Source organism: Pleurodeles waltl, chromosome 12, assembly GCF_031143425.1.
Source record: "Pleurodeles waltl isolate 20211129_DDA chromosome 12, aPleWal1.hap1.20221129, whole genome shotgun sequence".
Taxonomy (NCBI): domain Eukaryota; kingdom Metazoa; phylum Chordata; class Amphibia; order Caudata; family Salamandridae; genus Pleurodeles; species Pleurodeles waltl.
This window is the reverse complement of record NC_090451.1, coordinates 435,778,228-435,797,098: the sequence shown is the minus strand read 5'-3', so window position 1 is coordinate 435,797,098 and position 18,871 is coordinate 435,778,228. Positions and strand designations below refer to the sequence as shown.

The window sequence follows — 18,871 nt, the reverse complement described above, 5'->3', positions numbered from 1 at the left end:
GAAAAGACAAACTGCAGCAATGCAACTCCTCATAGGAAATTAACTGATCCTAGAACTAGCTTGTATATATATATGTGCAAAGACAGTACCACCATCTATGACTATAAAAGAGCAACCCCCCCCCATCTAAGCCAAGAACTTTGTGAGGGGCACCCAGAGAATGTGCTTGTGCATACTGCAATTGATAGTAACAAGGCATCAGAAAACATAAAATCTAGTACTACTGGGCCCACCCTCACGAAGCAGTAGGTGTGATAGGGAATTGTTGGACCTGGCCCTTTTGGCAGGTTCATACCCTGACGTTTTGCTTCCTTCCTCCTATTTTTTCTGACCTCTTGCTGTTGGCTCTAGGACTCTGAGCACTTTATCACTGCTGATCAGTGCGAAAGTGCAGGTGCACTCCCTTCTAAAGTTGGTTTGATTGGGTTATATCTAATTGCCATATTTAATTTACCTGTAAGTCCCTTGTACAGTGGTATCCGTATACTCAGGGTCTGTAAATTAAATGTGACTAGTGAGCTTGCATCACTGCTTGCGCCAGCCACTGAAGTAGCCTTTCAAACCTGTCTCAGGCCTGCTAGCACAGGGCCTGCGTGTGCAGTTTTCTGCCACAGGGACCTGGCATATAAATTTACTTGCCAGGCCCAGAACTCCCCTTTTACTACATGTACGTCACCCCTAAGGTAGGCCCTAGCTAGCCATATGGGCAGGGTGCTATGTATGTAGAAGCCAGGACATGTGCCTGGTTATGTGGCCTGTCCTGGTAGTGGCAAACAGCCTATTTGGTTTCTCACTGATGTGAGTGCTGCCTTCTCATAGGATTGCATTGGAAATGCCCTGCCTTATGTCTATGAGGGTATTGTCTGATTTATGAGGGGTAGTGTAGGCATGTTTGGAATCATTGTAATGGTAGTGAGAAATGCTGCTTACTGGTGTAAGTGGATTTATTATTACTATTACAGAAATGCCACTTCTAGAAATTGAGCATTTCTGTGTGCTTATGACTCTGGTGTTTTACAGCTTGACTCCAATCCACATCTGGGCAGAGTGGCAGTTGGCTTTGTGCATACTTTTCAGACAGCCTGAACATAGGCAGGGTGGAGGGGTCACAGAGGTGCATCTGCATTTTGAATTGTCTTCCTGGGCTGAGAGAAGGGAGAGGCAGGACACACCTGCATTTGTAAAGGCTGTGCCCTGGCCTCACACAAAAGGGTTGTTTACCCCCAACTGATGTTTGGATCCTGTGTTGGAGGAGAGAGGGGGCACTCCCGGAACCAGTTGTAACTAGTTGGAACCTCCTCTCCTCTTCTTTGTAACCCACTGCAAAAACTGAGTATAGGTACATGAGAGTTTTCCCCACATTTTGGAGCCACTTTGGAACTGGACACAGAATGCTGTTGGAAGGACTCACCAGGAACCGCCTTGGACTGCTGCTGCTATGCTGACCTGTGACTTGCCTCGTCACTTGGAGGAACTGCTTCTTGCCTGCATCCACCTTGTGCTGGCCTGCTGCTGGGACCTGCCGCCCTGTGCTCCATTGTACTTTGTCCCCCAGGGGGGAGGGTGCTGTGACCCCTGACCCCTGCAACTGTTGGAAGTGAAGGAGGAGCGCTTAATGTTTACTGGTAGAGCCTTACGAAGTGCTATTCCTGCTGCCTGGGTGCCTGGTGAGCACCCCACTGTATTTGTTAAAAGCGCCTTGAGAGTGCTTTTGTTTGAGCAAATATCGCACCTTGGGAGTGTGTCACCACCAAAATCACCACCGCGATCAGGGCAGTTGTGGATCTGGCATCAAAGCGCTCTTCTGGAAGTGCCCCAGGAGCACCACTAAAAGTGAGGAAACGAGTGAGTGGGCTCCTACGCACCTCCGAGGAGCGCCCCCAGGGCACAAGCAGGCATCCACTCTGGTTATGTGTGACTACTGCTGGTTCTGCAGAGTAACTATTGTGTAACGTTCTGACAACTGCTTGGGTAGCAGGGTGTTACTGACATGTTGTGTTTGGTCTAATATTTATGTTGTGTACAATACAGTTTATTTTTACATAACTTGATGTTGTGTTTCCTTTGTGGTGGGGATAGTGCGTCATGTGTGTTGTGTGTGTTGTGAAAACGCTTTACACATTGCCTCTGGAGTAGGCCTGACTGCTCATGCCAAGCTTGCAAGGGGGTGAGCAGGGGTTATCTTTGACGTGTAACTCCCTTGCCCTTACTAGAGTCCGTGGGTTCTGCCTGGCTTAGGTGTATCCTCAAGCCAACCAGAAACACCATTTCTAACAGGAATACAAAGAGGGAGTGTTTAGGCATATAATTGTTTTGCCACAGCGAGGCATTAAATATGAATATGGCAATGAATATGAATATGGCACCCGTCCCATCCATACGGGAGGGAGTAGATAGATCCATCTCATATAAACATCAGGCCTGGGCCTTACAAGATCTTATAATTCAATCAACCCCAGCTTAGCTGGTAGCTCTCTCAAAGAGGGCCACGCAGCCCAGATATATGAGGCGACCAGATTATGTGCACTGGTGCTACCCTGCATTAGAGAAAGTGCTAGTGCAGTTTTGGTACAGTTAGCCCCACTAGATTTGAATAGTGGGTAGAACCACCAACGCGGAGCCACGTCGTATTTACTACAAAACAGGGTAAAGTGGGCAACATTGTCTAACTTCCCAGGCCTACAGTCACAGCACTCCAGTCCAACCGCTAGCCTGTGGGTGCGGACCAAATAGCCTCTTAATGGCAGCACACCAAACCTATATTTTATATACACAGTGCGCTTGAGTTCGGGATGCAACAGATCCAAATAGTCTGGAAGGGCGGGATCGAAGGCATTGTTAAAGTAATAGCTTACAATTGATTTGGGCCTAAGTTCCTGGCAGACCCTTATCTTATTGAATTCTTAATACCAATCCGTTTCCTGGCACAGAGTGTCCTGTCCAACTCTACCTGGATCTGCCAACAGAGCCTCTAGATGGAGGTTTTCTAAAATCTATTTAATGTGAGCCCCCCACGAATGCCTCCACATCCACCACTCACGGTGACCTCTTCAAGGGTTTCCAAATACACTGCTGCCTTGGGATTGCACACTAAGGGGGTTATTACAACTTTGGAGGAGATGTTAATCCGCCCCAAATGTGACGTATATACCACCAGCTGTATTACGAGTTCCATAGGATATAATGGACTCGTAATACGGCTGGTGGTATATCTGTCACTTTACTGTCACTTTTGGGACGGATTAACACCTCCTCCAAAGTTGTAATAACCCCCTAAGCTTGCCCAGTATAGCACTGGCCTTATTAGTTCTGATATTGGCACCAGGCTAAGCGCTGCGAAGAGGTTCTTCAGGTGGGTTCCTTGCCCTAATCCCAGTAAAGTTGTCAAGAAATTATTCTTGGCTACTTCCAACACGCTCGTTTTTGCATATCCCCAGAGCTCTGCCCCATAGACTGCTGCAGCCACTGCCTTTTGAGCATATATTTTCAGGTTGATACTTATGCTTTTGGCTCCAGCCTTACACTTAAACTTAAGTATTGCCCCCACTGCTCGCTTTAAGACTATAGCTGCCTCCTGCACATGACTGTCCCAATTTAGACTATCCGAAAAATGCATGCCCAAAAGTGCTTAATGGCATCAATTGGTACATCATTAATCGCTAATTTTCACCTGAGGTTAGGAGATGGCCACAAGGTCATACTCATGGTCTTACTACAGTTAATAATCAATGAGTTTTCCTCGCAGTATTTTACAAACTGACTGAGTAGCCTATAGGCTGCATTTTCTGTGCGTGCCATGAGCACCGTGTTGTCTGCGAATAATAGTATTGGGACCCTCCTACCGGATACAACAGGAACACCTAACTGTTCTTCTAGGAGGTAATGGACTGTGTCATTTAGAAAGAGGCTAGAAAGTAGAGGTGACAAAACACAGCCTTGACGCACGCACTTTTGTACCCGTAAAGGGTATGTGCAATCCCCACCCATCCTGTACCTCACTCTGGCCGTGTTATCTGAGTGCAGTGCCGCTATAGCTTTCACTAAGTAAGCATCCACCCGTAGATCCAGCAATGACCTACAAAGTTTCCCCCGTCTACTGAGTCGAAGGCAGCTTTTAGGTTTAGAAAGACCTAGTATAATGAAGACCTCCTGATTACTGTGAATTTGTATGCAATCATATAGAGGCAGATAGCCTGGTCAATTGTTCCCACCCGGGACCGAAAGCCAGCTTGCACTTCTGTCATGACATCTTGGGCTTCCACCTAACCCTGCAGTTGGCTAAGCAGAACTTTTCCTAGGACCTTCCCGGCTCAATCATGAAGGGTGATTGGCTGATATTCAGCAGGACAGCCTCGATCACCCTTCTTGTAAATAAAAAAAAATAATGGCAGAGCGCCAGGACTGGGGTACTACATTCCCCCCAAGGGCTGCGTTGAACACCTTATTGAGTAGTCTAGCCCAGTAGTAGGATGCCTTCAATAGAGGTCCACGGGCACCAGATCCAGGTCATGAGCTTTGTGCTTCTTCATAGCTCCAAGTGCTTCCGGGATTATTATTTCTATTGAATTGAGGCAGGTGGGCAGGACATCTTGCATCAACTTGGGATCCAAGGGACCAGCCGGGTCAGTACTGTATAAAGTACTATAATGGTGGACCCAAACAGCTGAGCCTATACAAGTTTCTACAACATTCACCGTTCTCTTCTCCACTCTGGCCAAGACTTCCCAGAATTTCTTGGAATTATTCACGGCTGCAGCCTCCCTTAGTTCTGCCCAAAGTGCATTTTGGTACAGCAGTTTCTTAACAGCCAGCAGCCACTTATAGCTTCTTCTACACTCTCTGAATTTCTCTACACTTGCGCAGCTAAGGGCACATTTACAAGAAACTGGAGCCACCCGGTGCCACGTAACGCCACCATGGTAGTGCTGTACTTACAATACAGGATACCATGGTGCGCATTAGGACAATAACATCAAAACTTTTTAATACTATTGTGGCGCTTTGCTGGACTAGCGTAAAAAATGTTAATGCTTATCCAGCAAAGCACAGAGAGACCAATAGGAAATAGCACAAGCGTCACTTTAACGCCTGCCCTGAACAGGTGGTAAAAGTGGCCCTAAAATGGTATAATAAAATATTGGAAATGTCACCGTGCCTTTTTTTAGGCCTCGCTGCGGGAGAACGCCCTCCTTGCATACATTATACCTGAAGCAGGTATAATGTGGCGCAAGGATTTACAAAGTGGCACAATGCTACCACCACTTAAGTGTAACAAAAAAATGATGCTAGGGGCTTGTAAATATTCCCCTAAGTGTTTTGCACACTTATGTCATTGGGCTATTTGTGGGCTACATTTGGATGATATCTGTGCTACATTTGGGGTCTTTTTTCTCTGGTGACAATCTTTGGATACTTCTTTGTTATGAAACTCCCTAATCTCCTCCTTTAATACAGGGTCCCCGGAAAAATGCTTTCAGTTTTCCACTTCGATTCCATCAAGATGGATGTCAGATGTGCCACACTTTTAGCATAAATTACTCTAGTCACTTATTAGAATACTGTAGTAAACTTCTGATCACCAGGGAGTTGACTGACAGATGCTGCTAGTGTTGAAAGTGCATATTTCAGTCTACATGTCAGAATGATTTAAAGAAATAGAAGAGGGAGATATTTTAGAACACACTTAAAATGTGACCTAATTTTTCCTTATGCAGCAACTTCAAAATGACAAAATGAACCCCCTCATTTTGTTCCTTTCTAAATTAAATGTTTTAAGTTTTACAAGTTTGATTCATTCAAGATGGGATCAGGTGAGCCACACTTTTGCCATAAGTAAGACTGTTAGCCTCTAATTGTTCTTTAAAACACTCTGGGAGGCTGCAGTGAAGCACAAGGCAACCAACTGACAGGCTGCTCTTTTTGGAAGTACATGCTTTAGTGAGAATGTGAGGCTTCATTATCATATGGCTGAGAAAGATAATGTGACTTTGCAGAAAATATGCTTCCAGTTTGTCTTCTGAAGCACCTTCCATAACCTCTATGGGAAAATCATGAGAAAACTGTTTTCTCTCAAACATGATTCATGAAATCCCAGCAGATGTCTTTTTCATAGGGTAAAATCAGCAAAGGATTTATATTGTAATTAAAATCTGTCATCACCATTTATATGTTTTCCTTTTTGTGACCCTCAAAACCTGCCATTCACTACATCGCGCACCCCACCATAGTCAGTTCTTTCTTCATTAATTTGACTGGTAATGCTTCATTTATATTTTTTATAACATTATAGAAGTTGTCATGAGTGCTGCAATATTTTGGGTAATTAGCAGTGCATGATAAGGGCACGAGTTATAGTTACCTTGGGGTGCAAGTCATAGTTACTTGAACTAGCTCTATCTATAACTGCTGAATTTTTAAGGTTTTGTACATGTAAATTCAGAACCTACCTATAATGCCCCTGTAACCTGTGTTTTTTTCAGTGAATTTCTATGTTTTTTGTAATTCTTTTTCCTAACTAAAACATCCTTGTAACCTTTGTTTTTTTCAGTGAATTTCTATGTTTTTTTTAACATAAAGTAATTATAATTACTATACGTTAATCCAAATACTGCAGCACATGGCTTTTTTAAATCTCTGAAAAATCTGCAGATCTGTGGATTTTCCAGAGTTTAAAAAAAATGTTTTTTAGCCTTTGCGGGGTCTGTGAGTGACCCTTAGATCAAGGCTAGGGGATCAAGGTAACCCTATCCTGCCCCCTTTTCTTTTTTTTAAACATTTTTGCGGGACTCAAATAATGCCGAGTCACACATTGACTGCCAAAATTTCCTTGTTGAAGTGTTGGAAAACAATCTAATATCAGCACAGGAACAGTTGGATCTGCAGAGGATCCCTGTCCCTAGGTATCTATATTTTGTGGCATTTAATATCTCCAAACCCACTGAACGTATTTACACCAAATCACAAAAAGCACAATCTGGGCAACAAGATCTAGCTACCTGCCAAATTTGGTGTCATTTTCTTCAGCGTTTCGGGCTGTAGACGTGTTCAAAGACCATATGGAAAAATTAATGGGGAAAACGTGTTTTGGGACCCCCCCTTTTAGCTCCTCCTGCTTGACATATCACCCTGAACCTTTCAAGACAGCATCTGAACCTACTGAAGTATACGTTTTGAAATGCTTTTGAAAATTTGAAGATATATATATATATATATATAACTATATATGTATGTATGTATACCTTTGGCATCGTACAATGATTCTTAACAAAACTTTCCAAAAATAAGTTTCACCCTCTTCAGCTTCTTTCTGGAAAGTTTCAGCAGGGTAGAGAAAAAGGGGGTTTCAAAACACGTTTTCCTACTCATTTTTTCATAGTAAAATTGAATAGTGATAATGCAAAAACTGGTGAATGAAATGACACCAAAATTGGCAGAAAGGTAGATCAGGCCCAGAAATCATGCTTTTTGTGATTTAATCAAAGATGTGGCAGCAGCCATTTTGTGACTTGTGCTTTAAGTCTGCTGGCCTACAAAAAAGTTTAAAAAATAGGACGGAAGGGTAAGGATACCCTGCCCCCCCCCCCCAAGGCCCCCTAAGCCTCCTAGGTGCCCTTGCCATGCACTGCATATTCCCTCACATATTACGTAACTCGTGAGGTGTTCTGTGACAAATACTGATAATACCTTTGTTTTTCCAGTGAATATATGTGTGTGTCAAATGGCACCAAGGTTATAGGCAAGTGAAAAAAATGCTTTTCCTAACGAAACTAGCTCTTAACTATAACTACCTTCTGGCAACTGCCAGTAGGTTATGGTTATATATGGTAATTTGCAACTGATTGTATTCTAACTTGCAAATGCATCTTTCAGGTGATGGTCTGGATCCATGGAGGTGCCTTGGTATGCGAAGGAGCATCAATGTATGATGGATCTGCCTTATCAGCCTATGAGAATGTGATTGTGGTGGCAATTCAGTACAGGCTGGGTATTCTAGGATTTTTCAGGTAAAGCATAAAATGCTGCTCCACAGTATCAGCAGTTTTTGCATGATAGTAAGTAATCTAACTTTAAAAGCATTCGGCTCAGTTCACACAGGGAAGTCGAAACTTGATTCTAGCGGGAGACCCTACTAGGACCACCTGACAGTATATTGCAGTAGAATAGTTATAAGCCTGATGAAATGCACAAAAGATACACACTTTGGATTTCTACACGGTGGAAATTCTGTGTGAATGAATTTGACATTAATGTGCATTTGAACATTTAAGCTTTTTTTGTTTGTTTTTTCACCGGAGGAATTAATGTCACCATGTTGTATTGAATGCCTGCCATGATGCTTTAGATAACTGTCAACACAGCTGTTGTTGTTGTTAAAAAGGATGAGGATACTAATAATGATGATAATAATAATAAAAATAGGAATAGGAATAATAAGCATAGACTAGCCACATCAGCAGCGTGGTGCTTCATGGACAACAGCAACAAGTAACAACAGGTAAAAAAAGAGTGGAGACCCATACTTTGGGACAATGGAGACAGGGCAGAAAGCGAGTTGGGGAATGTTAATTCCTTGATAAGCTGAATGTAATACTGTGGATCTTCAAGTAGTTCCAAACAGTTACTTTGGGGCTGCTGCTTATTGGTAAGGATATTTCAAGAGCAACTCAAAGCTCACCATATTTTGGGCAGAAATTTCCACCATTTCAGAAGGCAGTTTGATCTGTGAAAGAGACTAAAAGTAGCAGGATTTCACTGCTATATGGCATTTTCCCTTTTAAAAATATTACACATCATTCAGCTGGTACTTGATTACCAATTAATGTAACTGCCTGTGCCAACATTGGTTTGGGGACTCCTTTTTGCTTTTTAAGCTGGATGTAAATGTGTCCCAGCAAATGTCAGTTTTTGTATGGAGAAGAACGTACAGCGCAACTATGCTTATTGATTGTCCGATGCACACTTCCGGTATGGAATGTGCGGGGGTAGGAGGAAGCAAAATGACATTGACAGTTAAACGAACCAAAAGATGAACATCTGTGACCAAAAGCCCTTCTATTTATTCGTACTAATATTTTTTGGTATACTTGAGGCTGGCAACACAATCAACCTGCAGTGTCTGAGGCAGTTATAAGATTCTCTTTAACGTCAGATCCATTAGCAGTGATCCACTGCTCTACGCTGTTCACAGTGGCAAGAGGAAATGTACTCTGAATGTCATTTGGGCATCCCAAAAGATAAAGAGGGGCAACGGGAAGCCTCTCCCTGTGCATGTATTTTATGATTTTGTTATAGAAAACATGAAGTGGGCTGATCCAATGCCCTATGCTGTTCACAGAGGTGAGAGGAAGTGTACTCTGAATGACACTTGGACAGACCAATAGATGAAGATGGGTGCCTGAAAGCCCCTCCATATGTATGGATTTTATGATTTTTTTTTAGGATGGCAACACAGCTAAAGCAGTCAGGATTGAAACAAAATTCAAGAAATAATAACACTCAAGAGCAACATAGAAGGCTTGGCTTTTGGAAAGAATGCTCATTTAAACCAATGTTATCATTATTTTGGCCTGACAGTATCTTAGACATGTTGCGACAATATATGTGTCTTTGTGTGCGACAATATGTGTGTGTGTGTGTAAGAGAGACATAGCCACTAGACCGCATTTTCTATTTGACAAGGGTTAGCAATGTTAATGTATCTATTGAGATGGTATATGATATAAGTAATGGAAAACCCTCATAGAACATAGAAGGAAGAGGGAGAATGAGTGTGTATGTGTCTCATGTTTCAAATTGTAAATTATTTAATATATTTGTTTATATTTAATGTCATATTGTTTAGAGCAATACCATGTTCAGTTTGTTTCTTGTTTCTGTGAAACTCCCTTCTTACAGTATTTCTATTTCAGTACTGGTGATGACCATGCCTCTGGTAACTGGGGATTCCTGGATCAAGTGGCTGCTCTGCAGTGGGTTCAGGAAAACATTGCCAGTTTTGGAGGAGATCCAGATTCTGTCACTATATTTGGAGAATCCGCTGGAGGAGTCAGCGTTTCTGCTCAGGCAAGTATAGTCTTCTTTGAAGTGTTTCCTCAAGGAGCCCTAAGCAATGGTAACTTGAAAAAATGAACAAGTGTCAATGTTTTTACTGAGAGGAGAAATGTGCATGGCTACACTGTAAGTTGTATCCTCTGGTGTACAGTATAAAATTAGCACGCATTGCACTTATACACATACTAGAATTAAGAGATTCACCGGTGCTAAAGGATTGCAGGTGACACTTCATTTTTGGGAATCAACTTATTGTCCAGCTCCAAACTCTGACCTAGAGCAAGAGAAACAAAAACAGAAAAGGGAGAAAGAAGGAGGCAGTAAAAAGAAAGGAAAAACTGATAAAGGGAGAAAGGACGGATGAAAATGTATCTACAAGAGACAACGATAAATGAGGTGCAGGGTAGTGAAAGAAAGAGGCACAAGGTGGAATGACGACTCAGTAGATTTAGGAGGTCATTACGAGTGTGGCGGTCTTATGACTGCCACACTTGCAGTGACGGTCTGGACCGTCGTGGATGTGACAGTCCGACTGCCACATTACAACCCTGGCAGTCAGATCCGCAGGGAACTGCCAGCTCTGCCAGGATCATAGATCCCGGAGGCCTGGCAGTGGCGGAGACCCTAATCTTAAACAATGTTAGATGTCATTATGGAAATCTAACTCAATGATGTTCTGATTTTCTCAAAAGTCACTAAGGAGCACAAAAATAATTTTGAGATGTTTTTTACGTGTATAAAGAGAGAAGAGGCACTACTCCATAGTTTAGAAGAGTAAATTGCTTTTATAACTTACATAGCTTTTAGACCCTGTGATATGCTCGGAGATCATCAAAAGAACAATTTAAATTGATATTTGAGATGGGGTATGAAGATGAAATTTCAAATCCCGAGAAATGTATCTTTGTATTTTTTTGGTTATTTTATCTCAGATCATTCAAAGCTTTGAAAAATAAAAAACTAACAATATTGAAACCTTAGGATTTTTTTCAATGTAGAGTTTCTGCCAGCAAAGCCAGTAGGGGCATGACCATCAGAAAAATTTTGGTACACCCAATTCTTAATAGAGCAGGCGGAAAATCAGTATAGCGGACAGGGTACTACACCACATTTGTGGTGGAAGACCCAGACTGCCAAGTTCTAGATCATGCCCTTTCTTTTTATTGAGAAATTATGCCAGAGGAAAAAGTGTGGAATGAATAGAGCCAGTGGCTGGTAGACACAGATATGCCTTTTAAATTAGCCATGACTAAAGGAGATGGCAGTCGTATTTCTCAGATTTATCTTTATAATTTAATTCCAAGCAGAACATAAGGATGGCCCAGCTGATAAATTGTCTACACAAACTAACAAGCAGTTGCCTAAAGTGCGGTCTATGCTTATAATCTCATTAAAATTATTTGAATCAAATAGAGTTGTGGAATACCATGTTTAAAGTAAAGTGATACCAGTTCCCTAATGGATTTTGGAACAAATCAGTAAAGGACCAAATCTGTGAGCATGAGCAACAACGACAACTTTCACCATAGACTCTCCAAGATCTCAGTCCTCAAAATGAAGCAAGGTTTTTTATTTTCTTTTTCTTTTGGTGCTACATGCAGGGGTGTCACCCGAAAAACACACACTCTTACAGCTTTAGAGGGTGTGGATGTCATTAGCCAATTCTATGCAACATCATACATTTGTTTTGTCATTCATGGCACCTTTAACTTTGGTAATTCTGACATCCAAGACAATCACAAAAATAACCTTGGAAGCCAAAGGATGACGGGAAGGAGGGCTGGAGAGAAAGGTAGATAGGGAGAAGAAGAATGGAGAAAATGGATGAATGCAGGAATGGATAGAGAGGTGTGTGGAGAGATGGACTAATGGAGGCAGAGAGACTGGAAGGATAGATGGGGAGAAGTGTGGATGCTGGATGGAGAGGATGATATATGGAAAGAAGGATACATGGTTGGACAGAAAAACTAGCATGAGAGATGAAAATAATGAAGGAAGATAGGGTGGATTGAAGGATGGATGGCTGATACAGTAAGAAAGGAAGAACAAAGACAAAGTAGAATGAAGGGACATAAGAAGGGTAAACATAAAGTTGAAGGGAAGGAATAGATGATAGGAAAGACAGAAGGAATGGCTGGATAAACAGATGAATGGGTGTGTGGGCAGATGGGTGATCAAGGGGGGAAAGTACGGAAAACATTAAAAAAGGAATGAAAGCAAGTTGGAAAAAGACAGAGTAATTGACAGAGAGACGAAAGGACACAAAACTGAAAGAAAGAAGTAGAGAAGAAAGAAAGTGTTCGGATTTTATCTATCTCAGGAGGAGCAGTCACTTGATTGGCTTCCTGGTTTGCTTGTCTCACTGCTTTGCTCAGAGATGTTGGGGACATGCTTCAAAGTGGTGGGTGTTTTATTTTTCTGCCTACTCCCTGGGATGGGTGAATAGTAAGTTGTGGGAATTTCATCAGTACCCCATCTTAAAGTTTTGCAATGAGATACATATAAACAGTCAACTGCTTTAAATATGGTGTGTTGGGGTTGCCTTTGTGAGTTAACTTGTATTTCTGCATCACTGCAACCTGCTTTCTAAAGCAATGAACGAAATATACAGCTAAATCTTGTAATGATATGAAATAATCACTAATGGCTTAAATGTCTTCAGTACAATGAGCATCCAAAACTTATCAGGTGTAGAGCAAGGCAGGAAGTTCTTCAGGAGCAAAATCAATCAATCAATTAATCAGTCATTTGTTAAGCGTGCTACTCACCCGGTAGGGTCTCAAGGAGCACAGACATGTCTGGAGCTGCCATGGAACCTGAACAGGGTTCCTGATCGCACTATGACTCCAGAACCAACGTCGAAGACAACAACCATAAGTAGACCCACCTAGCACACACTGGAGGGAAGACCATTAGTACATATGCAGACACATCACACACAGCCGCAACGGCCAGCGATGGCCACACACACACATGCAAACAAACATCTGTACAACTCTGTTAATCATATAGTCAAAATAGGCCAACTGGCTAGTCCAAAATGTCCATGTGCCCCAGGCACTTAAGGCACTTGTCATTGCCCCAACTTGACTCCTGACTGCAAAGTGGCCTCCACATGGTAGGGGCATCAAGGTGGCAGGCAGGCACCTCAGGAGTGAGGCAGGATGGAGGAAGTGGGGGTTATGGCTTGAGAGGGGGGGTCCTTGGGCTTGGGTTTGGGTTTTGGCATGGGGTGCTTTGCTTGAGATTTAGGGGGTCATTATGAACACAGCGGGAATCCCCACCATGTTCATGCTGGCGGTCTTATCACAGACCACCAGCCCCCTTGAGACCTCACCGGCCGAATACTTGACATTCCCCTGGGCCGGCGGGCGGAAACAGCGGAATGCTGGGCCAGGACATTGCTGATGGCTCCACATGGAGCCGTCGTCAATGCCGCTGTGCGGCGGGTGCAGCAGCATCCATCGTGCAGATCACTGACTGTAAATCGGGCAGTGACCTGCGCGACGGGGCTCTGCACAGGGGTTCCATATCCCCCCCTTCCGCCAGCCTTTCCGTGGCGGGTGAACCCACCAGGGAATGGCTAGCGGAACAAGGGTTCTTTATCAGGAGGCCAGCGCTGCTTGCAGTGCTGTCCTGTCAAATGAAGAATTCTGCCATCGTCAGGCTTCCTGTCGGCGGTAGCCTGGTGGTGGTGGAAGGCCGCCTGTGGCGGTCCCCACTCTGTACATTATGTGGCGGTCGAGACCGCCATGCCGGTGGCAGAAATTTCCGCCACCGCCAGCATGGCGGTCTCGACCACCAAGTACATAATGAGGGCCTTCGTCTTTGGGGGCTGCTCTTTCACTTTGGGCTTGGAAGGTGACCTTGGATTTGGGGTGGGTTGATTTTTTTTCTGGGGGATGCGCATGGGCAACATCAGAGTTTACAGTGAGGACTGGAAAGTGGAAGGGCTGGGCTCAGGGAGGGACTCAGGGCGCTTCACGGAACCATGGGGTGGGAGAGTGGTAGGGAAGAGGGAAACCTCATAAAGGAATGTTTTCTTAGGGACACAAGGGCGGTGATGGGAAAAGTGTTTGGGATTGGAGGGAGAGGGAGTGGTTGTGAGGTTTGTTCTTGTAGGTGCCTTGGGTTCAGGTGCGTAAGTGGAAGGCTTGTGTGTGCTGGGTGTCTGTTGGATGGGTGAGTGCAGGCGTTTAGGTGTTTTGGGAGGAGTGGGGGAGGAGGTGCAGGGAAATGCCATGGTGAATGGGTGACTGTCTGTTGGGGTGGTACCTGCAGGTAAGGTGGATGTGCTGCATGTGGGGTTTTTGGTAGTTGTGGTGAGTGCGCATGTGGTGAATGGGGTGGATGTATGGGGGTCTGGAAGTGTGGTGACTGTGGGTATGATGGGATTTATGGCTGGATCAGGGAGTGTTGGTGCCTTGACAGCAGGTGTGAGTGATTTAGTGTCTGTGAAGGAGGGGGGTGTGGGGGTCAGTGTAGGGAGTGGATGTTGTTGTGTGTGTAGGTAAGTGTTGTCTGCATTTCAGTGGTGGGTCTTGTGGTGGCTATGTTTGTCACTGTTTGTTGAGGTGGATGAATGGCCATCTGACTGTGTGCTCTGGATAGGTGTGGCAAGAGGGGTATGGGATTGGCCAGAGGTAGTTTGGGGGGGACAGAAGACAAAGGGACACTGGCTGCCGTCAGTGAGGAGGCCAGAGCCTGAAAGGATCTCTGCAGGCCAGCCAGGGCACCGTGAATGCCTTCAAGGTAGGCATTGCTCTGCTGTACCTGAGCTGCCAGTCCCTGGATGGCATCCACAATGGTTGACCGACCTACAGAGATGGACCTCAGGAGGTGAATAGCCTCCTAACTGAGGGCAGCAGGGCTGACTGGGGCAGGGGAACGGGTGCCTGCAGCAAAGTAGATGCCCACCCTCCTGGGAGTGCGGGACAGGCAACAAGGAGGGCGGTGCTAGTAAGAGGGGTGGCAGACAAGGATGGTGCTGGGCTGGTCCCAGATGGGTCCGCCACTGCCAGGGAGTGTCCACCGGATGAGGAATCCGAAGATGATGTAGATGATCTGGTATCCCCCATGGCACTCTCATCATCATCTGCCCACTGGTCCCCTCGGCTCCTCTGGTATCAGCCTTCTGGGACCCATATACTGCTGCTTCCCCACTTTCCGGTGCCCCTTCTCCTTTGCCTGATGATGCTGATGCACACAAAGACAGAGGAGGAGAGGGAGGGAGAGAGAGAGAAAGATAGGGTGCAAAAGGGTCAATACCTACCTATCATTTACACAGATCATCATGTACATCTCTTCAGTTATATTATGGCAGGCCATACCATTATAATGACACTCCATTTCTGCAAATATACATTGGGAAATTCAAGCTGCAATGGTCAAAAACATGCTATTGTGAGAACAGTTTGACTTAGTGAATTGGTCAAGGCTGAAACACTGCATAACAGCATTGTAATAGCCAGGGCACTGTCCTGCATGACATGTAAACATCATGGTTAGACTCCAGGGACCTCCCAGAGGACTTACCACATCTAGTACCATACTATTGTTGGAAAGGCAAGTCCATAGATTGATAGCTTCAAAAACAGATTTTGCTGTGCTATTTGCCCACATAGAGTCACAAGTAGCTGAATGCCATGGTTTATTCCCTACACATATCATACACTATTAGGTCAATATATGTGAGCATGGTAAGCTACCATGGCCAAAATCCTGTCCCATTGAGGCCACACCTGTAGAGGGCCCCTGATGCCACCCCCACAATCAGTCCTTGTGGGAGCAAACACTCATGTGATAGCACTTACACCTCAGGTACACTGATGCAGATGGAAGAAGCTGGTCTGATGAAATGTGTAGGGTTTCCACACTCACCCAACATTGAATATGTCAATTGGATATACACTGACAGCATTGTATTGTCACACATAATCGATTCAGAGCCTGCCAGGGTGATTGATAGCCATTGTCGATGTGCATCTACCACTGATCACATGCACATCTGCCCACAAGGAAGCCACCCAATCCTAAACAAGGCCTGTCATGTGCGAGGTGAGAGCCTGTACTTACCCCTTTGTGGCTGCTGTGCTGCCCTCAAGCACCCATCCACCTTAGGATAGGCCACAGCCAAAATGCGGGCCATTAGGGGGGTCAGGGTCCAATGGGCAGCCCTCCCTCATTGCGAGGAACTTCCCCAGCTGGGCCTCCGCAGTCTTCTGGGCCCAGCGTCTCAGGTCCTTCCACTGCTTTCTTCCGTTGGTGCTCAGCCGGCTATGGACCCCAGAGTCCGCACTTGCTTGGTGATGGCACCCAGATCCCTTTCTTCTGATGGGTGCTAACCTGCATGGGTGACACAACTAGAAGGAAAAAGCCATGTAGAGTGGCACCACATCAGCAGCACCGGACTACACATATCACACACATCACATGCCCACAATGACGTGTCTTCATGGCACAAACATATTTACTCCATGCCCCCTGCATGCACCCACTCCCGGTGTGACGTGGCAATGCCTTACAGCCTCACAAATACTCCTATCACACAGGACAATGGAATTAGGCTTACCTGCTACTCTGGTGCCCCATACAGCTGTCCATACAGGGTTAGGACCCCGTCCACAAGTCTCTCCAACTCCTCCTGAGTGAAGGCTGGGGCACTATCACCAGCAGGATGTGGCATGATGGCTCCCAGAAGCAGTACACAGTAGCTCACGTAGTGGAGGTCTTGCTTGCACGAGTGTCAGGAGTCAAATGAGCTAGGTGGCAGGAAATGGCGGTCATGGCCCCCGCGTACATGACCATCACTGCCGGCGGTGATCATCATTGGTCCCAGTCTCCCAATGGCAACAATGTTATCCAATGAGGAGTTGCTCGGCGGTTGTGATTGCGTACTGCCATGATGACATATGCCATGATGACATACACCAGTGGAATTAGGTCACTTCCATCTGTCCTGTGCATGCAGGACAGGTGGCTATCTTTTTAGACACATTTCTTGGCTTGAAGAGCAAAAATAAGTGTGTCACGCCACCCTTTTGATCCTTATGTAGAGTTGGCCTATGTTTTGCCCTCATGGCTGGGCCCATACATGTGCCATTAATGGCACAGTGAAGTAAGATGTGCGGGTGTCAATTCCAGAACATGTGTAGCTACTTGCTGGATAACCATATGTGGCACTGAAATTGATACATACATGTTCCGTTCTGGGAAAATAGGCTGCTGTAACATGGAACATAACACATGGTTTATGTGTGACATGAAGTTGGTCCAGGGCTGCAATAGGCAGGTAGGATGGCATACACAGTCCGTCAACATGCCCTATATGGTATGTGTAAACTTTAGTGCCATGTCTACAGTGTTTGTTGTGTGCTACAAGTTCAGTGTTAGCTAGTATGTGTATAGTGGACATCAATTTGTACATTTTCCTCTCTATGTCCTAGATACCGTGCAATGGTGAGAATGAGACATGCTCTGGTGTACCGCCCCCACCTTGCTACCCTGGAGGAGAGGCACATCATACACACCAATCGTCTGAATCATCAGACCATCATGGAACTGTGTAATCAGTTGGAACCAGATATATTGGTTGCCATACGTAATCCCCATGCCATCCCTCTCACAGTACAGGTTTAGTCAGTGCTACATTTCCTTCACTCAGGCTCCTTCCAGATTACTGTGGGCAGTAGGGATGTCACGGCCCATGTTCGGTCTTGTGCTGAACGATGTACTGTGTGCTTTTCTGAAACACCTGGACAGCTACATCACGTTCCCCTAACATGCTGATAAGCCCACTGTGAAGGCTGACTTCTATTATATGGACACATCCATCATGTGATAGGGGCCATAGATGGCACCCACATTGTTTTGGTTCCTCCCAGGGCCAATGAAAAAGTCTACAGGAACAGGAAAACTTTGACTCCATCAATGTCCAGGTGGTGTGTCTCGCAGACCAGTATATCTCCCAAGTCATGGCCAGGTTTCCTAGATCTGTGCATGACTCCTACATTCTGATGAACTGCAATGCTCCACACATTATGGCACAACTACAGAGAGAGAGGGCCTGGCTAATTGGTATGTATGCAGTATTATGTGTTCAACTGCGATGTCACATGTCATCCCATTCTGCACTGTGTCTCTACCGGTATAGTGACAGGTCCTATCTTTGTGCACACAGATGACTGGCTATCCTAACCTTCCCTGGCTGTTGACACCAGTGAGTTATCCTACAACGGGCAGGGAAGACTGTCTCAATGAGGCCCACTGCAGGATGAGGCAAGTAATAGAAAGGACTTTTGGGCTACTGAAGGCGAGATTCAGGTGCCTCCACGTATCTGGAGGTGCCCTGCTTTTCACTCCGCAAAAGGTCTGCCAGATCATTGTTGCCTGCTGCATACACAATCAGGCCATGAGACGTCACATACCATTACTGGATGATGAAGAGGTGGCAGCTGGAGCAGTGGCTGGTGATGGTGACATACAAAGTAATGATGAGGCTGATGATGGAGGTGCAGCTGACTCTAGGACTGAGCTGATCAAGCAATACTTCCAGTGACATTCAGGTATGTATAATGTGTATTGTCAGGTCTTTGATTTCCTATCTGCCTTCTGACATTGCTCCTCCTGGTCAGATATATCAGTGGAGGTGTTCAGTGTACCTATGCCTCTGTTTGGCCTGTGGTGGGAGACAGATTGCCCATCAGAAGCTGTCTCACTCATCTCATGTCTGACATGTGTTGACAATGCAGGTTGGTAGGTTGACATCTCCTATGTACAGGCATGTGGTGTGTTCTCATTCCTGCAAACCCCAATGCAGATG

At 45.0% G+C, this 18,871-nt stretch overlaps 1 protein-coding gene across 4 annotated transcripts in view; it reads left to right on the top strand.

The window, feature by feature from the left end:
- Positions 1 to 18,871, top strand: part of LOC138267774 (cocaine esterase-like) — a 403,040-nt gene that overhangs the window by 203,640 nt on the left and 180,529 nt on the right. For all 4 annotated transcript variants that reach the window (XM_069216971.1, XM_069216969.1, XM_069216970.1 and 1 more), the window contains 2 exons: positions 7,870 to 8,003; positions 9,909 to 10,062. In XM_069216971.1, coding sequence (XP_069073072.1) covers positions 7,870 to 8,003; positions 9,909 to 10,062 — 288 coding nt within the window. The remainder of the gene's footprint in view (positions 1 to 7,869; positions 8,004 to 9,908; positions 10,063 to 18,871) is intronic.